Below are 23,237 nucleotides of genomic sequence, written 5' to 3'. Positions count from 1 at the left end.
GAAAGGTCATCAGCCGCTGAACAGACTCTGCTAGCAGGCCGTAACATACGATGCAGCAATAACAAAGTACTGTTAATTACTGACTGCTGTGTTTTACTACGCCCGGCTACAAAGGGAAGCCATCGAAATCCTTGAGCACTCCAACAGCTTCAGCTGTAAGGAGGAATCTGAACAGGTCAACAAAACGTGGTTTTCAGTCCTGAAAATCCTTAAATCGTGGAGGACATGGTGGCCACGACGGGCCAGAAAAAGCAACGGGTGATTGCCTATCTCCACCAAGGTAGGCTGAAAACACTGCTTACCGGGCGAGTTGGCCGTGCGCGTAGAGGCGCGCGGCTGTGAGCTTGCATCCGGGAGATAGTAGGTTCGAATCCCACTATCGGCAGCCCTGAAAATGGTTTTCTGTGGTTTCCCATTTTCACACCAGGCAAATGCTGGGGCTGTACCTTAATTAAGGCCACGGCTGCTTCCTTCCAACTCCTAAGCCTTTCCTATCCCATCGTCGCCATAAGACCTATCTGTGTCGGTGCGACGTAAAGCCCCTAGCAAAAAAAAAAAAAAAAAAAAAAAAACACTGCTTCAATCATTGGATAAAGAACAGCCAATCAGAGACTGTTCCCCACCATGGCAGACCACAGCCTACACTATACATTGAGTTGGAATTCTGACTCCACCCCATTCAACTGAGAACATCGTAGCCATCAAAGTCTTTGGAAGCCTTGAAGATGCCAGTTGCAGTCTTAGGCAAAACGTTGGGAACATTTTTTCTGCAAAGAAACAGATTAGAAATTCTTTCAGCTCTGGATAGTGTTTGTCAACTGAAAGAAGAATTCTATCCTGTACTAACATTTACTCTTGCATTTCATCATTTTAATGTCTATTTGATTTGGACCCCTTCTCGTAGCGTACACTTTAGTTTTCTCATTTTTGGATTGAGAGGAAGACTGTTTCTCTTTTTGTAAGATTCTGTATTGCACTCCAGAAGCTTTGACTCTGTAAATAGCAGTACTCTACTCTAGTGATATGGTACTGGGACTTAACAAGCTACTGGGAGCTATGGGAGTGGACAATAACAAGCTACTGGGAGCTATGGGAGTGGACAATAACAAGCTACTGGGAGCTATGGGAGTGGACAATAACAAGCTACTGGGAGCTATGGGAGTGGACAATAACAAGCTACTGGGAGCTATGGGAGTGGACAATAACAAGCTACTGGGAGCTATGGGAGTGGACAATAACAAGCTACTGGGAGCTATGGGAGTGGACAATAACAAGCTACTGGGAGCTATGGGAGTGGACAACAACAGATTATTGGGACCTATGGGAGTGGACAATAACAAGCTACTGCTAGCTATGGGAGTGGACAGTAACAAGCTACTGGGAGCTATGGGAGTGGACAATAACAAGCTACTGCTAGCTATGGGAGTGGACAATAACAAGCTACTGCTAGCTATGGGAGTGGACAGTAACAAGCTACTGGGAGCTATGGGAGTGGACAATAACAAGCTACTGGGAGCTATGGGAGTGGAAAATAACAAGCTACTGCTAGCTATGGGAGTGGACAATAACAAGCTACTGCTAGCTATGGGAGTGGACAGTAACAAGCTACTGGGAGCTATGGGAGTGGACAGTAACAAGCTACTGGGAGCTATGGGAGTGGAAAATAACAAGCTACTGGGAGCTATGGGAGTGGACAGTAACAAGCTACTGGGAGCTATGGGAGTGGACAGTAACAAGCTACTGCTAGCTATGGGAGTGGACAGTAACAAGCTACTGGGAGCTATGGGAGTGGACAATAACAAGCTACTGGGAGCTATGGGAGTGGACAGTAACAAGCTACTGGGAGCTATGGGAGTGGACAGTAACAAGCTACTGGGAGCTATGGGAGTGGACAGTAACAAGCTACTGGGAGCTATGGGAGTGGACAATAACAAGCTACTGGGAGCTATGGGAGTGGACAATAACAAGCTACTGGGAGCTATGGGAGTGGACAATAACAAGCTACTGGGAGCTATGGGAGTGGACAGTAACAAGCTACTGGGAGCTATGGGAGTGGACAGTAACAAGCTACTGGGAGCTATGGGAGTGGACAGTAACAAGCTACTGGGAGCTATGGGAGTGGACAGTAACAAGCTACTGGGAGCTATGGGAGTGGACAATAACAAGCTACTGGGAGCTATGGGAGTGGACAGTAACAAGCTACTGGGAGCTATGGGAGTGGACAATAACAAGCTACTGGGAGCTATGGGAGTGGACAATAACAAGCTGCCGGGAGCTATGGGAGTGGACAACAACAGATTATTGGGACCTATGGGAGTGGACAATAACAAGCTACTGGGAGCTATGGGAGTGGACAATAACAAGCTACTGGGAGCTATGGGAGTGGACAATAACAAGCTACTGGGAGCTATGGGAGTGGACAATAACAAGCTACTGGGAGCTATGGGAGTGGACAATAACAAGCTACTGGGAGCTATGGGAGTGGACAATAACAAGCTACTGGGAGCTATGGGAGTGGACAACAACAGATTATTGGGACCTATGGGAGTGGACAGTAACAAGCTACTGGGAGCTATGGGAGTGGACAATAACAAGCTACTGGGAGCTATGGGAGTGGACAATAACAAGCTACTGGCAGCTATGGGAGTGGACAGTAACAAGCTACTGGGAGCTATGGGAGTGGACAATAACAAGCTACTGGGAGCTATGGGAGTGGACAATAACAAGCTACTGGGAGCTATGGGAGTGGACAACAACAGATTATTGGGACCTATGGGAGTGGACAGTAACAAGCTACTGGGAGCTATGGGAGTGGACAATAACAAGCTACTGGGAGCTATGGGAGTGGACAACAACAGATTATTGGGACCTATGGGAGTGGACAGTAACAAGCTACTGGGAGCTATGGGAGTGGACAATAACAAGCTACTGGGAGCTATGGGAGTGGACAATAACAAGCTACTGGCAGCTATGGGAGTGGACAATAACAAGCTACTGGGAGCTATGTGAGTGGACAATAACAAGCTACTGGGACCTATGGGAGTGGACAGTAACAAGCTACTGGGAGCTATGGGAGTGGACAATAACAAGCTGCCGGGAGCTATGGGAGTGGACAGTACTGGAATGTAATCGTGTGAAATGAATTTACTCTTCAGAAAATTGGTGTCGACTTACGGGAGTAGCACGCGTAATGTGGACAAATGGAAAAGATCAGGGTCTTGCAAAACGATTTGAAAGAAGCACAGTGTGAATGTAATAGACTAAAATTCCTCAACGACCAGGTGAAACAAACAGTTGCTGAGTTTCACAGTCAGGTGGAGATTAGGTGTCCAACTGCTGCTAAAATTATGCCTACAAAATCTACTTTTAATAACTCACCACTACATCCGACTGAAGTGTGTAAAAAATTTGGTGTTCCATGTGAGTTGTAAGTGAGGAACATGAATTAAAAGAAGAATCCACTGTGAGGAAGGAATACACATTACTGGAGGAAAAACACGTAAAGAAAAAGTCCAGCACGACAGTGGACAGAAACATTCTGGTCATTGCCGATAGTCACGAACGGATGTATTTTGAAATTCTGCGATCCAGACAACTCCCAGGTAACAAAATTCAGGGCATTGTAAGACCAAATGCTCCACTGAGAGAGGTAGTGAAGGACATTGGAACCAAGACTGATAAGTTAGATACAACTGATTTATTAGTTTTTTTTGGTTGTAATTTGCTTGCTACCTCACTCCTCGTTTCCCTAGTACGCCTCTTCAGTGACACCTAGGCTATTTATGACAGCTGTTGGCGAAGCTGCAGAGGATCAAACCAGCCTTCGGGCTGATTACCCAACATACATACAATTTGCTTTACATCGCACTGACATGGATAGGTCTTAAGGAGATTAGAATAGGAAAGGGTTAGGAGTGAGAAGGAAGCGGGCATGGCCTTAATTAAGGTACATCCGCAACATTAGCCTGGTGTGAGAATGGAAAACCTCAGAAAATCATCTTCAGGGCTGCTGACAGTGGGGTTCTAACCCACTCTCTCCTGAATGCAAGCTCACAGCTGCATGACCCTAAGTACATGACCAACTTGCTCGGTGTGTTAGTTGTTGCAGGTGGAACAAATGACATAGGCCAGTCTGGTGAAACTGTTTGTAAAGAAATAGATTATGCCTTAGTTAAGCTGTTACATTTAAGACATAAAACTAATGTAATTTTCCACTCTATACTGTACAGGTATGATTTCACAAGTATTTGAAGTGTTCTGTTATTTCCAGTTCCTTGTCTTGAATTTTGATAGCTCCTTTTCCCTCTTTACTTCCTCTACTTATCACTATTGTCTTACCCTTCTCCACAGTGATCCTTAATCCCCATTCTTCAGTCCTTAATTTAATTAATTGTTAATTGTTATACCTCTTCATCAGCACACCATCATCTGCAAACATCATTACATTTTCCCCTCCATAATCTTTCCTTGCTGCTTTATAACGTTAACCATCACCATTATGAACAGTAAAGGTGACAACACACTCCCTTGTTTGAGTCCATTACCAGTTCCAAACCATTTTGTTCTAACCACTGTTATCTACACACAACTGTAACAGTTATCATATATATTGCTTTTATCATGTTATTAGTTTCTTGCCTATGTCCCTGTGTGTCAGGCTTTCCAAAATTTCTGATCTGGGGATGCTGTCGTATGCCTTTTCTAAGTTTATAAAAATCATTACTGTATCCTTCCCAGATCTTTTCCATGATCTATCTCAGAATGAAAATGGGTTCTACTGTTGACTGTCCACTTCTGAATCCAAATCCTTCTTTTCAATATTCTTTCTTGGCAACATGGGAGAGGATGGTGATTCCTTAGTAGCTACTTCACATCTTGTTAAATCCTTTCTGAATATTGGTGTTACAACACCCTGACATGACACGGGCTGAGATTCGCCGAGTGTCTGCAAATCTATTTACGAGGTTTCAGGTGTGTTTGACAGATGCGGGACAACATTTTGAACATCAAATGTAATGCCAGGTAGGTTTTAAACTAATAGTTTCACTAGAAATGGATTTCTACAGGGTGAAGCGAAATTCGCACACTCGGGCGTTGCAGCGCGACTCCTCAGATGCCAGCAATAAAAAAATGTCTCTCACAAAAGTTGGTCCTGCAAGTATATCAGGCAGAAAAAGAACATTGAAGAGTGGCAGTTTGGCAACACTGTAGCCACACGTAGGGTAACTACCTCTGTCAGCACACATTATTCATGCTGTACAGTTGGTGCAGTGGAAAGAGTTTTGGATTAGCATGCAGGAGGTCGAGGGGTCGATCCTGGGTTGAAGCGTATATTTTTTACGTAAATGTAGTCCAGGTGGTATGGTATCTGGCTTCTTAATTGTCAACAGCGATTGCAGCGGGTCCGCTAGACACCATTTGCACTTACATACTACGATGCTAGAAATGGACGAACAATCCTTTTCATTGGTCAGCTTTGAAAGACGCCCATTCCACGTCGTGGGCATGAATTCATTCGCACCACTTCATATACTAGATGCGAAACCTGTTTTCTTGGTATCCTCCTCCAGTGGTCTCATGGATTAGTACCAACTTTTTTTCTTGCCTCGTTCAGGTCCATTACATTTTGTTAGGGCCTTACATTACCAGTAGGCCTAGCAAAGTATTTGTTGTGTTCAGCGTTACAAAATATTGTAAATGTAGGATACATGTGACCTAAGGTACGGTGTCTTACTGTATTACAGTATGTAATGTCCGATGGAAATTAGCAAATAAAAAATGCGCCCGAACCCAGGATCGAACCCTCAACCTCCTGCACGCTAACCCAAATCCACGCTAATCCACTGCACCAACTGTACAGCACGGATAATATTTGCTGACAGAGATACTTACTGTACATGTGGTTACAGTGTTGCCAAATTGCCACTCTTCAACGTCCTTTTTCTGCCTGATATACTCGCAGGACCTACTTTTGTGAGAGACATTTTTTTATTGTTGGTATGTGAGGAGTCGCACTGCGATGCCCTAGTGCGCGAATTTCGCTTCACCCTGTATAAGTGTGAATTGCCGTGAGCAGTGGGGAGGAAAAGCACGCATTATACCACCTAGCGATGGAGTGTCATTGCACCAGCCATGCCGTGTTCTGAGTGGTGCTGCGGAGCGAGCCAAAACAGAAAAGACTATAATTTGGTTGAGAGCTATGCTGAAACATACACATTTACCCGTGATCTCTTGTCATTTTCTACATTTTCTTTCTTCACTCCTTCTCACTCCTTGTTCCCAGTTCTCAGGCACTCGAGTATTCTATAAGTCCACTGGAGTCCTGCTGGTCCTGCAGCCTTGATCATTTCTATGGCTACTTCATCTATTCCCACAGCTTTTCCCATCTTATCCTTTTAACTGCCCATTCCACCTCTGTCTTTTACTACTTCTGTTCCTGCTTTTATACCTTCTCTGCACAACTGGTTTCTCACGTTCAGCAGTTCACTGAAATACTCTTTCCATCTTTTCATTACCCCTTCTGTTTTTGTCAGTATTACTCCTTTATTCTTCAGAGGTCCTTTATTCACTGTTTCATTCCTACAGATTCTTATAATTCCAAACAATTTTTTCCCACAGTTCAAATCTTCCTTTACTTCCTGGGTGAATATTTCCCAACTTTTCTTCGGCTACTACTTTTTTGTTTCCATGTTTCTGGCTCCACTCTCTTCAGTCTTTTGTATTTTCCATTCCTTGAAAGCTTTTCTTTTCTTTTCCTTTACTTTATCTTTCACTCTATCATTCCACCATGTTGTCTCTCTCTTTCTTATCTTTTCTGATGTTCTGCCACATGTTTTCTCTGCACACTTTACAAATGCACTCTTATCAATCAATCAATCAATCAATCAATCAATCAATCAATCAATCAATCAATCAATCAGTACTGATCTGCATTTAGGGCAGTCGCCCAGGTGGCAGATTCCCTATCCGTTGCTTTCCTAGCCTTTTCCTGAACGATTTCAAAGAAATTGGAAATTTATTGAACATCTCCCTTGGTAAGTTATTCCAATCCCTAACTCCCCTTCCTATAAATGAATATTTGCCCCAGTTTGTCCTCTTGAATTCCAACTTTATCTTCATATTGTGATCTTTCCTACTTTTATAAACGCCATTCAAACTTATTCGTCTACTAATGTCATTCCACGCCATCTCTCCGCTGACAGCTCGGAACATACCACTTATGATATACTAACAATTTATTGGTTATTTTGATCCACCTTTTCAATACAAATTACAGTTTGTGTTGCTAAGTTGTAATGTTACAACAATAATTTACCGGGACATGTTCCGCTTTTATTCACAAGCATCATCAGCCTATACAATTGCCTCAAAGTTTGTCATATTTGGATTGTTGTTACAAATTTCATTACATTGAATGTAAATCTAATTTCAGTGATAACAGTATTTAAAACACGAGAATAATATACACATTAAAAATTATGACAATATGATTTGCAATGTTAAAATGGAGTAACTCTTAATTCTAAAACACATTGACGTCCAAAACACAGTTTTTACAATTTGAAAATTTGGCTAAAAATTGTTTGCAATGTTAAAATAAAATTGATTCAACTATAATTTGGCATTAAAATTTGAGTCTATAAATATTGGATGTTAATATATAGGAGCCATAGTTTCTGAAGTGCGTTGGTTTCTAGAATACAGTAACATTTCAGTATTGAGAATTTTAGTTAAGAATTGTGCTCTCTAAATAATGTTATTTAAAAAGACTGTAATTTTGCATTATGCGTGATTAGTCATGATGATAATCTAGAATTGAAGTCTTGAGTTCGTTGGAAAATGGCTTCTAGATTTGATGAGGCTTGCTGCTGCAGTTTGGCAATTTGATCAGAGGAAGTATTGACATATTTAATTCTTGTTTGTAGCGACCAGACTCTCCGTTGGAAGTTGATTGTTTTGATGTAAGTTATGGTTAAAAGGGGCTTCAATCCAAATTTTGAGTATCTGATTTTTCTGTAATTTGTATTGAAAAGGTGGATGAAAATAACCAACAAATTGTTAGTATATCATAGCATAGTTCAATAGGGTCTAATAATTAGTTACATGTAACATACCACTTAGTGGAGCAGCTCTTCTTCTTTCTCTCAATTCTTCCCGACCCAAACATTGCAACATTTTTGTAATGCTACTCTTTTGTCGGAAATCACCCAGAACAAATCGAGCTGCTTTTCTTTGGATTTTTTCCAGTTCTTGAATCAGGTAATCCTGGTGAGGGTCCCATACACTGGAACCATATTCTAGTTGGGGTCTTACCAGAGACTTATACGCACTCTCCTTTACATCCTTACTACAACCCCTAAACACCCTCATAACCATGTGTAGAGATCTGTACCCTTTATTTACAATCCCATTTATGTGATTACCCCAATGAAGATCTTTCCTTATATTAACACCTAGATACTTACAATGATCCCCAAAAGGAACTTTCACCCCATCAACGCAGTAATTAAAACTGAGTGGACTTTTCCTATTTGTGAAACTCACAAACTGACTTTTAACCCCATTTATCATCTCACAACATTTTCGAGGTCACGTTGCAGTTGCTCACAATCTTGTAACTTATTTATCACTCTATAGAGAATAACGTCATCCACAAAAAGCCTTACCTCCGATTCCACTCCTTTACTCATATTATTTATATATATAAGAAAACATAAAGGTCCGATAATACTGCCTTGAGGAATTCCCCTCTTAATTATTACAGGGTCAGATAAAGCTTCACCTACTCTAATTCTCTGAGATCTATTTTCTAGAAATATAGCAACCCATTCAGTCACTCTTTTGTCTAGTCCAATTGCACTCATTTTTGCCAGTAGTCTCCCATGATCCACCCTATCAAATGCTTTAGACAGGTCAATCGCGATACAGTCCATTTGACCTCTAGAATCCAAGATATCTGCTATATCTTGCTGGAATCCTACAAGTTGAGCTTCAGTGGAATAACCTTTCCTAAAACCAAATTGCCTTCTATCGAACCAGTTATTAATTTCACAAACATGTCTAATATAATCAGAAAGAATGCCTTCCCAAAGCTTACATACAATGCATGTCAAACTTACTGGCCTGTAATTTTCAGCTTTATGTCTATCACCCTTTCCTTTATACACAGGGGCTACTATAGCAACTCTCCATTCATCTGGTATAGCTCCTCCGACCAAACAATAATCAAATAAGTACTTCAGATATGGTACTATATCCCAACCCATTGTCTTTAGTATATCCCCAGAAATCTGATCAATTCCAGCCGCTTTTCTAGTTTTCAACTTTTGTATCTTATTGTAAATGTCATTGTTATCATATGTAAATTTTATTACTTCTTTGGCCTTGGTCTCCTCCTCTATCTCGACATCATCCTTGTAACCAACAATCTTTACATACTGCTGACTGAATACTTCTGCCTTTTGAAGATCCTCACATACACACTTCCCTTGTTCATTAATTATTCCTGGAATGTCCTTCTTGGAACCTGTTTCTGCCTTAAAATACCTATACATACCCTTCCATTTTTCACTAAAATTTGTATGACTGCCAGTTATGCTTGCCATCATGTTATCCTTAGCTGCCTTCTTTGCTAGATTCAATTTTCTAGTAAGTTCCTTCAATTTCTCCTTACTTCCACAGCCATTTCTAACTCTATTTCTTTCCAGTCTGCACCTCCTTCTTAGTCTCTTTATTTCTCTATTATAATAAGGTGCGTCTTTACCATTCCTTACCACCCTTAAAGGTACAAACCTGTTTTCGCATTCCTCAACAATTTCTTTAAACCCATCCCAGAGTCTGTTTACATTTTTATTTACCGTTTTCCACTGATCATAGTTACTTTTTAGAAACTGCCTCATGCCTGCTTTATCAGCCATATGGTACTGCCAAACAGTCCTACTTTTAAGACCTTCTTTTCTATCACATTTATTTTGAACCACGACAAAAACAGCTTCATACCATCTATTACTTCAGTTTCCCTATAGAGCTCATCTGGTTTTATCAGCACGACATCCAGGATATTTTTCCATCTGGTTGGTTCCATCACTTTCTGAATCAGCTGTCCTTCCCATATTAACTTATTTGCCATTTGTTGGTCATGCTTCCTGTCGTTCGCATTTCCTTCCCAATTGACATCTGGCAAATTCAGATCTCCCGCTACAATCACATTTCTTTCCATGTCGTTTCCCACATAGCTGACTATCCTATCAAATAATTCCGAATCTGCGTCATTGCTTCCCTTTCCCGATCTGTACACTCCAAATATATCAAGTTGCCTATTATCTTTAGAAATGAGCCTTACACCTAGAATTTCATGTGTCTCATCTTTAACTTTTTCGTAGCTTACACATTCTTCTTTCACTAGAATGAACACTCCCCCTCCCACCATTCCTATCCTATCTCTACGATACACACTCCAGTGCTGTGAGAAAATTTCTGCATCCATTATATCATTTCTCAGAAATGATTCAACTCCTATTACAATATCTGGTAAATATATATCTATTAAATTACTTAACTCTATTCCTTTTTTTACAATACTTCTACAGTTCAACACTAACAATTTTATGTCATCCCTACTTGATTTCCAGTTCCCTGTTCCCTTATCACCGCTCCCTAGGCCATCCCGTTTCCCTGAATGTACCTCCCTATTACCCTTCCAAACAAATTTCCTAACTTATACGTACCACTGCGGTTTAAATGAAGGCCATCCGAGCGCAGATCCCTATCTCCTACCCACCCATTAGGATCTAGAAATTTCACTCCCAGTTTCCCACATACCCACTCCATAGTCTCATTTAAATCCCCAATCACCCTCCAGTCAGTATCCCTCCTACACAGTATTCCACTAATAACAATCGCAGCTTTCTTAAACTTCACCCGTGCTGCATTTACCAGATCCCACACATCTCCAACTATGTTGGTACTTATATCAGCTTGCCTTACGTTGTTGGTACCAACGCGAAACACTACCACCTTCTCCTTCCCCTCCTCCCTCTCTTCTACTTTCCTCAACATCTGCCTCAACCTAATTCCTGGATAACATTCTACCCTGGTTCCCTTTCCTCCACACACTTTCCCCATGTGTCTAACTATGGAATCCCCCATGACCAGAGCCTCCTCCCTTTTCTCCTCCCCATGACCCTGTTCCACCTGTCTTTTCCTATCCTCTACTCTACATTTCCCTTTCCTACCTTTTCCCTTCCTCCTACTTCCACACATCTCGGCAACAGTTCCCTGTCCTTCATCTTCCCTCTGTTGTTCTACCTGGATTGACTCGTACCGATTTCGGACAGACACCTGTCCTGAATTCTGATCCTGGATAGAGCCCTTAGCCTGCAGTCTCCTTCCCCTTAGAACATTAGACCACCTGTCTTCTACAACTCCTCCCTTTCCTTCCCCTCCCTCTTGTATTAGTCTATTTCTATTTAACATAACTATTATCTATCCTTGGGATAAGATTTTGTAATATTTTCGCTGAACTCTTCCTGAACCTCCTTTTTCTCACTGAACTTGGACTTTTCATTTTTATATACCGTACATAGAAGAAGAAGAATATAAGTTAAACACATCATAATCTTCACATACTCTTGGTTAGGCAACCCACTGATCAGACTTGTTATGCGGTTTACTTACCTTCCCCTATTTTTTTTTTTTTTTTCACCCTTCTCACCCCCTTATGCCGAACTACCCATTAGATTTTGTTCAAACCACTTCCTAAACCCTCCCAGGAGTAATAAGAACAAATTGTGAAATTTTCAGCTAGATTGCTCCAGTAGTTTGAGTCCATTTGAGACATACATACATTCCTTTTTATGTATATATCTATAACAATTTGAAATGTGTGTTTTGATTGTGTCTTTCCATTTTTTGTTTTTTTAGTGGCAGAGGGCAAAAGCTGTACAATGTGCTCTACGTGAAGGTGGCTTCTCCGAGGAAGAGGTCTGGTCAACACGAAACATTGTTATCTGGGCCAAGCTGCACGGTCACACACCTTTATCAAGAAACCAATCTGTTCTCACAGGTAACCACCATACATGAATTCAAACATACTGTACTAGGGGAAATCCAGGGCAAGATGATGATCAGGCCAAGATGACAAATCCACAGGAAGAGATTGTAATATTCTGGTCACTAAGTTGGCTACCATGTGGCCTTCGGCCTGATATCTCACGTGTATAACGTACACAGAAGGTAATTCCTTTCAGTCTGAAACAAGCAGTGGTAGGGAGTTGTCTGTCTGGTGCTTTCACACTAAAATACAGTATCATAGGTATGTGCAGGAAGCTTCTGCTACTAGCGTGCTCACAATGAGAATTCACAGTTTTATTTTCTTTAAATATTAATGTATTTCCAACTTAGTCAACTGAATCTTGGTTGTAAGAAGTGTGTTGATTATAAGGGCAAACTGCTTCCTAAGCAGCCTGGGGCAAGGTGTCGGGGGCAAGTTGACGATTTTGTCATCTTACCCCAGGCCAGGTATAGGCTACATTTAGTCACCCATACTCTTACGTTAAATTACAGAAATGCCTAGGAATTAACAGTGGATGACTGATAGACAGGACTGGGATGAAGTAAGCATGTTAGCCACAATGCATGCTGTCAAAGAATTTTAGATGTCTTGTAATGCAACCATGAGCAATGCCATTAAAGGATTTGAAGCATGTGCAATGGAGCCATTCAACCCACAAATATGTGATGAGAAATATTACTCTCCAGCAGTAACAACAGAAAGAGATTTGAAGAACAGCACCAACCTTATACCTCAGGAGCACACGATGAGCATATTGGATATGGAGATATGCCTTCAGTCCATGATACTTCAGTTTCAGTTTTCAAAAGAAGATAAGGTAATAATAATAATAATCGTATGGCAGTGGACCATGGAACAGTGGTGACATGGGGTATGGTGCGATGAATCCCGGTTCCTGTTGTATTGAGCTTAATGGGTGCGTGACAGTGTGGCGTATGACCGTGTGCAGACATTTCTGTTTGACGCCATCTGGCTGTCTGCCCGTCAATTTTGATGTTCTGTTTTATTCTAGGCCTACTAGATGGCAGACCGAGTAAACCAAAACCTCTTGGGCATCCATGGGTGAGATTTTAATGAATTTTCTCGAGTAAACACCAAATGTCTCACCAGAGATCTTTTTTACATGCCGACATCGTACAACTTGCAGTGTCGAATTGACTTTCTTCTGCCCTTCAAAAATCCGACTACCTCTGCTGGGTTTGAACCCGCTATCTTAGCATCCTCAGGCCGACACTTTACCACTGATCCACAGAGGCAGCTAGAAGATAAGGTTATCAGTAAACACTGTGATGAAACACTACAATCTGAAGTGTCGAAATTACTGCAGTCCAGGACATCGTCAACAATATGTGATATTCGACCAAAGGCCTGTCACAATGAGAAAAATAGCTAGGAGATTAGCATCCATCACAACCTTGCACACTGAAGAAAAGGCAGGAATGTTTAAACCCAGAGAAGAAAAGTAGCTAGGCAGTTGGGCTTCATATCCGAATTTGGCAATAATCGGCTACAAAAAAACTCTGTGTGCCCTGTATGTGAGTAAAAATATGTTCATCCCCGAAATGAAGACTGGATTCAGTTTGATTACTGTAAAGTGTGGTGGCATGAAAACTGCTCAAATTGTGAATGTAGTGGACGATTTATCTGTGATATGTACAGAGTATATTCCAGTGTAATACTGTTTTCTTCACAGGTCTTGTATTCATTGTAGTGTACTCTAGTTATTAACTTTAGTAGGAACTTCCAAAAATTATTTTAAATTTATTTTTAGGTATTTCTTAATCAATTTACAATATATGTTCTTTAGAAATGTATGTTCTTGTGTAGTACATAATTAAAATTAAGTTACTTCATGTTTTGATGGTGTGTTTCTGGAACAAATTTCAGTGAAGTTCTAGGTTGAAACAGTTCAGAAGAATGCTCGTCATCTTACCCCAATAGGTTAGGCAGCTTACCCTGGGCACGGTGCAAGATTATGAATTTGCATAAAATTGAACTTTACTATTTTATGAAAAAGCTATTGAAACAAGAATGTTGGACATGGCAGAACTGTTGCATAAAAAGAAGAGCAGTAATAAGCATGTCATCACAGGCATAAAACACGTCTTGTTCCAGCGGGATGTTGAAGAAGCTTATCATTGCCAATTTGCCCTGTTTTCCCCTACTTTAAATATGTAGGATAAGTCAATGCTGTATTACATGGGAACATAGTCTTGTGGTTATTTATCAGTCTGTACAGTAAAATCTTGATTAAGGCTTAGGCCATAGTGCAGACGGTCAGCAAAGCATTGCTGCTTTCGAAAAGTTGAAGAATGGGGTGGAGAGAGTATTGGTGTGGACATCTAGCAAGAGAGTCAGTAAGCAGGGTGACGTGTCCCTGCACATAGTGATTAGATAATGGCAGTTTCGAAGCTTTATCATTTGTTTTTGCTTTTAGAAAATTCTTATCTAAAAAGAAGAGTTGTAAGTAGGATTAGGAGAGAATTTGTTGTTCATCCAGTTAATAAACAACATGAAATTTATGGAGAATTTTAACATTTATATGGAGAACAAGCAGATATTCTGATAGGTTTTTCGAGTATATTCGTATGTCTAACTTTGACTTCTTACGATGCAAATTTAAGGAGCGAGTACAGAAGCAAGTCACCAACTTCCAGAGACCCATCAGTCCTGCAGAAAGACTAATTATTACAGTAAGATAAAGTAATTTTAAAATTAAAAGCACAAGTTCTTGCATTCTATGGGGCAATGATGTGATGGTATATATAATAAATTAAATAGGTCTGTTCGATCCTGGCTCAGTCCGGTGGTATTTGAAGGTGCTCAAATACGTCAGCCTCGTGGCAGTAGATTTACTGGGACGTAAAAGAACTCCTGCAGGACTAAATTCCGGTACCCTGGTGTCTCTGAAAACAATAAAAGTACAGTAGATGTCCATTATAGCGAGAATTCATAACGGCAAAAAATTGACTCGCTGTAGCGAATGGTCGTTATATCGGATTGTTCATAAAAGTTGGAAAAAACCCATACACTTTAAAAGTGGTATGACACGGCAATCAGTTTGTTCGAAACTTGTAGTTTTGCAGTTAACATCCATACTGCGGCTTACTCGTTATTTTTCGAAATCTGATACTACGTGAAGGTTTGTATTTAATTTCATTCTGAAAAAAAAATATAGTATCTCTCCAGAGGCCTCTGTGGCAAATATTTGTTTTCTTCTTCAAACAGCATCACCTAACCTAACTTAACCGTACTATATGTATTATAAGCGCCAGTACAGAAATTATAACCTCGCTATAAATTGATATGATATAGCCTTTCTGAAATTTAACCAGACGTGAGAAAATATAAATTAACCTCCAAAATAAATGATGTACTCTGCCACATCTTACTTAATTGCAGTATATATCATTAAAATTAAGTGATCATTAACTTCAGCCTTTATTTTTAACAAGTTAACAACAGCTATCGGCAGTGTTGCCAACCTCTGAGATGGTCAGCATCGTACAATAACCCCAAAAAGGTCGTATTTTTCCAAGAGAGGGTCGTACAACTTAAAATAACCATTAAAATATTCGCTATTTAAGTCTCTTTACAGACATAATAGCTCACTTATGCAGCAGGTTGCTTCTCAGGAAGCTGACTGGTTCGATTCTTGATTAAAATGACAACTCCACATTTAAACAGGTTAGGATGGAAAATAAATATAAGTCGTCATGTTAATATGTGAGATACAATATCAAGGAACAAAAATAATATTTTTTGGATTTTTTATATTACTTAGTCAACATGAGATACAAAGTCACTGAAGTGACTTGCATCATAGCTGGAAATCGTCATCATGATCATTTTCTTCTATGGAACCTCTAGGCACATTCACAGCAGAAGGTTCTAAAGTACCAGTATTTGAGCATGCTGGTTGATTATACCACTGTGCTTTAGTCAACCTTCTGAGCATGTTCTTTGATGGTTTGAAATCTTTACACGTACCACTGACTCGGACACACTGACTGGCCGGCAAGTAGCCATGCTATAATTTGCATACAAATTTTTATTTTTATTTTTCTATTCCACTTATTCAATACAATGTAAAGCATCCATTCGCCGTAGAAGTAATTAGCCTATTCCTGTTTTTGACTTTAATGAGATTAATTTTGCTGAATATTCTTTCACAAGAAGCATTCCAGCGAGGGAATGACAAAACAGAGAGTGAAAATTCTGGAAGTGTGGGAAACTCACATTCACCAAACGTGTTTTTCACCTCCTGTGACTTAGCCCAAAATTAATCTACTTCAGAGCATCATTGACGTTGACAAAGGGTGAATTCCTCTAGTCATCGTCAATCTGCTGAAGGCGAATGCTATGATCCACTGATTACAGTATAGGCGCAAGGCCATTAAATAACTCAGAAAGGAAAGTGCCCATTCTTGGCAAATTCCCTTTGGGAATCTCATTATTCGAAAAGCCTCTCCTTCCCCTTCCATCTTGTCATCTATGATGGAACATAACTTGCACAAATAAAAGAAGGAACAAAAATTTATGCATTTTAAAGGGAAAACAAGACAAAATTTACGGTAGTCACAGGATCGTACAATAGGCGTTCGATCTGCGGGTTGGATTGTACGATAGTACACAGCATCGAATTATTGTTCATGTAAGATCCAAATCGTATGGTTGGCAATGCTAGCTGTCGGATATGTTATTTACACATTTATTATGAAAACTCTTTCATTTTACTTTTCCTTTACGGAACAGCAGTTAATGGATTTTACTAATCGACTTCAACATCTGAGGCCTACACCTCTTGTAAAACTCTACCAACTGGCAGGGAGAGCGCCACCAGATATTTGTCATGTGGTAGCTGCCACATCAGAGAGAACTAAACAGGTCCACCGGCAGTCCCACCCGCTATATGGTTATGTACCAATTACCCCTAGATTGAGATCCAGGAGAAGCTTCCTGGAAACCACTGCAGTCTTGCAAACTACATCAGCTACAGCAAGAAAACAAATGCGGTTTTCTCGACTTGAGAATAACTCTACCTGGTCTTGCCCTTCGGAAAGCCTTCCACCTAGGCACGAACAAACTTGGATTGTATGGAGATCACTCAGTCATCTTCGTTCTGGGGTTGGAAGATCTAAAAGCACTTTTCAGAAATGGCACTTCCCTATCGACATCGTTAACTGCGACTGTGGAGAACTCCAGACCATGGAACATCTGCTGGATTGCATAGATTGCATGTCGTGCCGTGCATCTTATACAGTGGAAGATCTTTTCCTTGCGACACCAAACGCTGTTGAGTTTGCACTTCACTGGTCTACTGTGGTGTGATTTGATTTAAGACTGTCATTTGTGTATCCACATATTTTGCTTGTTTCTGACTCGAATAAATAAATAACCCGTAATACCTTCATATCATAACCCTGTGTAGATACCTGTAACCTTTATTTACCACCTCATTAATGTGATTACCCCATTGAAGATCTTTCCTTATATTAACACCTAGGTATTTACAGTGATCTCAGTGCGGTACTTTCACTCCAACAACACCAACACATGGTGAACCTTACTTCCCCCCCCCCCCCCCCTGTTTATTAGCATATTGTCTGCTGTCCATCTTGCAGCATTGTTGAGGTCTTTTTACAATCACAATCAGTTACTATACTATGCAATATGACATCATCTGCAAAATGCATTATCTGCGATTCCAGTTCTTGCCAGGCTGAGTAGCTCAGTCCGGTGGTATTTAAAGGTGCTCACATACATTGTCTTCGTGTCGGTAGGTTTACTAGTGTGTAAAACTCTTGCGGGATAAAATCCTGGCATCTTGGTGTCTCTGAAACCATATAGGTAGTTATTGAGACATAAAACCAATATTTTAACAGTTCCAATTCTTTACTCATATTATTTACATGCATAAAAACATATAAAAGTCCAATAATACTGCCTAGGGGGACCCTCCTCTTAATCATGACAGGATCAGATAATGCTTCATCTCCTCTAATTCTCTGAGTTTTTTTCTAGAATTTTAGCCACTCATTGAGTCACTCTTTGACTAGTGCAATAGATCCCATTTTCATAAGCAGTCTTCCTTAATCTACTCTAACAAAAGTCTTGGTGGGTAAGTCGTCTTCTCAGTGTTTATCTGTAGCCTCTTTCTGTAGACCTTTCTGTCTTTCTTGGGCACATCTGCTGCAAATTTGCTGTCGTTTCTGTAGAAAGACAATGTCATCTCTAAATCTTGAAGGTGAGACTGCTCATGCCATTTGATGCCCATACTGTCATTGTCTAATGCTTTTCTCATGACCAAATCCAGGGCAAGTAGGAATAGAAATGGTGATAAAAGGCACCCTTCACTATATATGTTATTGGTATCTACATTGGTCTTGAATTTGAATTGAGATACAGGTTCCAGAGAACACTAATGAAGCGATTGGGAATTCTTTGTAAGAGTAAGATATTCCATAGGGATTGGCATTGTACACTGTCAAAAGCCTATCTGAACTATAAAAATAGTATTTTTTTATTGAAGTACATGAATAAAGCATAATTTTATCTTTTCTCCTTAACAGTATTTTATAAATAACTATCGTCTATTATTAAAACATGAATATTGCACGAAAAATATTTTTCTAAACGAGTTCGAAGTGACCCATTATTTCTGGTTAATGTGACTAAGACATTGTGTTGATTGAGCACTTACTGTTTCCTTTCTTGCAGATACTAAACTCAACATTGCAGATCAGGATCAGCTAACTAGCAACTCTGTGAGTACGTACTCAGAGCCTGTGAAGATTGTTGAATGGTTGGAGGCTAACCTAGAAGCTAACCGTGGGAGTTTGGAAGATGATACAGAAATTGATGTAGTGAGATTATCACCACCTACAGTTAGAGGTATGATGATATAGATCCAGTTTGTTTGTTTATTTTTACATGTAATGTACTCAGTCTACTTACACTATTACATTATCTTGCATTGCAGTGAAAGAGGAGCCTGAACTACTTGAGGATCTGATGGTGATGGATGTGTCTCCTCCTGATATGTCTGATGTTGCCTTTGTCAGAGACACAGCTCGAGAACTTGGTTTCAAATTTTCACCTGAACAGATTGTTCCTGGTGTTTTGTATTGTGCAGCAGAAAGGATTCTTGTTCAGGTAATCCTGTGGAGGGAGGACATGTGAAAAAATGTACATGATTTTCTTCTGTTTCATGTCATAATGTTATATCCTCTGATTACCAACATGAACTTTTACATTATTAAATACAGTAGAAGTCCACTATAACAAGTACGGCATATAACGAGAACCCCGTTAAAACGACAGTTTTTCTCTGTCCCTTTAAAATGTATATATTAAACTGTGTATTATCCTTCAGTTACAGCGAGAGACCTATCACTGACACATCTGTTATTACGAACAATTGGGCATGCGCAATTTTTTACGTTACCGACATTTATCTACCCAGCGATTATTTTGCATGCAATCGATCATATTTGGTATAGTTTTCTCGTTACGTCCACTAGCGAGCTCTCTCGTCGACATTCAAAGCCAATGGTAGAGTTTATTAGTAATACCCGTCGACTGCTGTTTCGTAAAGAAAAATGGAAATGAAAGAGGAGAACATGTGTTTGTAATAAATGTGTAAATAACGTGACCAATAGCAGTTGTAAACTCTTAAAAATAAAAGCTGAGGTAAGCAACCACTTAATTTTAATGCTAAATACTGCAATTAAGTAAGACGGATACATCTCAAGATATGGCAGAGGGCATAATTGATTTCAGAGGTTAGTTTTATATTTTTTTTGCATCTGTTTAAATTATGGAAAGACTATTATCATGTAAATTTATAGCGAGAATGTTATCATTTATCTACTGACACTTCGTATATATATTTTCAAGGTTGACCTACATACGTGGTTAACATAGGTTAGTTGACGCTGTTTGAATAAGAAAACTGAAACATTCACCTAAAAATGTGATCGGTATTGTTTTCACGCTGTGTGCATTTGCGAGCTCTCTCTTTGACATTTGAAGGCGACGCCGGAGTCGATTAATAACACCCGTCAGTTGCCTTTCTGTAAAGAAAATTAGAAATGAAAGGGGAGAACTTGTTTTCTCAACAAATATGTAAATAATGCGGTTGACAACAGTTGTTAATTCATTAGAAATAAAGGCTAAATTAACGATCGCTTAATTTGAATACTCTATTTAAGTCTAAGAATTTAATTTTTGTCCGTATTGAACTGAGAATGGAAGATAGGAAACTTAAAAGGGTCCACCTTTTCAATACAAAAATGTTATAGTTTAATATATTTACACTTGGAACTAGTTTCGACGCTGTTTGGCGTCATCTTCAGCCAAAATGTGGGAAATAGGCTAGCATGTAGACATTTATATTACACAAGGCGTTACATTAAACAATACACATCTTACGAGGAGATAAAAACAGGGACAAATATAGCAACAAATGAATCGTTGAGAAAGCAAAAGTTATAAATATTAAAAATAACCTTAACCACATATCTTGCAGTGCGAAAATATTCGCCTTGAATGATTCCTGAATACAAAACGCTCGCGCACACATTTCTGAAGAGCCAGCAGGCAGGAAAAAGTAAAGTGAAACCTTAAGAGTTCTTCTGAGAAGAGTTCATCATTTTTTCTATGTTCCGACTAACTAATGAAGTCTCCCTTGAGTTCCTGATAAACATACACAACAGGAAATTCTCCTTCACTCTCAACAATAGCTATAAAGACCAACAGTAAATTGCATTTTAAATATTGTGCAGAGACGTGAAAGTATGATCTTGAACATGATATAACTTCTTCATTTAACCCAATTTTTTACATAAGGTGTTACATTAAACAATACACATCTTACGAGGAGATAAAAACAGGGACGAATATAGAAACAAATGAATCGTTGAGAAAACAAAAGTTATACATATAATAATAATAATAATAATAATAATAATAATAATAATAATAATAATAATAATAATAATCGTATGGCCTCAGCTACCGTGTGCAGACATTTCGATTTGACGCCATCTGGCTGTCTGCTTGTCAATTTCGACGTTCCGTTTTACTCTAGGTCCGCTAGATGGCAGACAGAGTAAACCGGATCTCTCTCGGGCGTCTATGGCTGAGATTTAATTTTGTCGGGTAAATACCAAATGTATCACCAGAGATCTTTTACATGCCGACATCGTACGACATGGAGTGTCGAATGGACTTTTTACCGCCCTTCAAAAATCCGACTACCTCTGCCGGGTTTGAACCCGCTATCTTGGGATTCGGAGGCCGACACTCTACCACGGATCCACAGAGGCAGCTAGTTATACATATTAAAAATAACCTTAACCACACATCTTGCAGTGCGAAAATATTTGCCTTGAATGATTGCTGAATACAAAACGCACGCGCACACACTTCTGAAGAGCCAGCAGGCAGGAAAAAGTAAAGTGAAACCTTAAGAGTTCTTCTGAGAAGAGTTCCTCATTTTTTCTATGTTCCGACTAACTTCCATTCCGACTAACTTCCATTCCGACTATCTTCCATTCTCAGTTCAATACGGACAAAAATGAAATTCTTAGATTTAAATGAAGCAGCCAACCAGGCAAAGTCGGTAGCCTATCATTACTTGGGCTTAAAAATCAAAATTGGGAAAATAGGCAAGGATGTAGCATTTATCAAACAGTGCATTACACAGAATTTAACCCCTAATTTTTTGAAAAGCGTCACGAAACAACGTTTTGTTCCTCCCCATCAACAGGATGTTCAGGTTAGGACAAACAAACTTTGGTTAGAAAATGAACTAAAATTTCTCTATAAGAAAAAGTCGTTTTTAAATCATCGCTTATATGAAACTCACTTAGAGGCAGCCACCTTACTCTCAAGTGCTCAGTGGAATCTTTTTCAAGACGAAGTCCAAATCAAGTTGTTCAATATTTTGTCCAAAAAACAGATAACACTAGAGAAAAAACTTGAAGTACTTAAAAATAAGGTAAAACACAGCAACTCCCCTCCAAAACCTAACAGCAAGCCTAAACTCGCTAATGACACTCTACAACAATTCCACCCACCAGTAATTAATCTTTCCACCACCAACTTAGATGAGGACGATATAAGAATTCTTTCGAAAGGTCCAAAGCACAACTGGCCCTGTTTCAACTCGGCCCTTACAGCCTCCAAACTCGTAGTTGAATCAGAAGTTGCTATCAGCAAAATGCCATATGAACTACAAGACGAACTCAGAATGGACGTAAAAAAACAATTAAACAAAAGTTTTTTCTCAAAAAATCGCACTGCGACCCCTATCACCAAAATCAACAAAGATTCCCTTACTGAAATAAAACAAATTCTCAATCTTAAAAAGAAAGTCAAAGACAACCAACTCATCATTACAAAGGCCGACAAAGGCAACACAACAGTCATTATGGATAAAACAGATTACATTCAAAAAACCAAAAATTTCTTAGATAATGACTCCTTTTCGATAGTTAAGAAGGACCCAACACAATCAATTCAAAGGCAATTGAAACAAATTCTAAAGAGCACATCTTTTCTCCTCACTGAGCAAGAAAAACAAAAGTTAATTACTATGAACCCAGGCCTACCAACAGCTAAAGCACTACCCAAAATCCACAAAACCGGTGTCCCTATTCGACCCATAATAAACTACAGACCAAGCCCCTTATATAAATTATCTCAATTTATCCAACAATTTCTTAATAAACATTATAAATTCTCATCAAATAAATCCATCAGGAACACTGTAGAATTAGTGAACAAACTAAACAGTTTCAAGCTTCAACCATATCATTCAATGCACTCCTTTGATATAGTCAACATGTATCGCAGTATAAAAACCAACTCATTATTCCTGATCATCGAAAAGAACTTACTTGCTAACAATCAACTAAGTAAACTAGAAGTTCAAGACTTTATGACCATATTAAGATTACTATTTAACAATAACTATTTCACATTCGATAAGATCATTTACAAACAAGATGGTTTGGCTATGGGTTCACCAGCCTCAGGAATTTTAGCAGAGATCTACCTTGATTTCCTAGAGCACACAGCCATCGACAATAACATCAAATTTGCTAATATCCAATTCTGGGCTAGGTACGTAGATGACACATTTATAATCCTAGATGAA

General features: G+C 39.4%; 1 protein-coding gene across 5 annotated transcripts in view; it reads left to right on the top strand.

Moving 5' to 3' along the window:
- D12 (YEATS domain containing 2 homolog D12) overlaps nucleotides 1-23,237 on the top strand; it is a 278,841-nt gene that overhangs the window by 181,895 nt on the left and 73,709 nt on the right. For all 5 annotated transcript variants that reach the window (XM_067148415.2, XM_067148416.2, XM_067148417.2 and 2 more), the window contains 3 exons: nucleotides 11,923-12,064; nucleotides 18,794-18,967; nucleotides 19,056-19,228. In XM_067148415.2, the coding sequence (XP_067004516.2) occupies nucleotides 11,923-12,064; nucleotides 18,794-18,967; nucleotides 19,056-19,228 (489 nt within the window). The remainder of the gene's footprint in view (nucleotides 1-11,922; nucleotides 12,065-18,793; nucleotides 18,968-19,055; nucleotides 19,229-23,237) is intronic.

This window comes from Anabrus simplex, chromosome 5 (genome assembly GCF_040414725.1).
Source record: "Anabrus simplex isolate iqAnaSimp1 chromosome 5, ASM4041472v1, whole genome shotgun sequence".
Lineage (NCBI taxonomy): Eukaryota > Metazoa > Arthropoda > Insecta > Orthoptera > Tettigoniidae > Anabrus > Anabrus simplex.
Note: the sequence above shows the minus strand (reverse complement) of the source record. Positions and strands in the feature narration are given on the sequence as shown.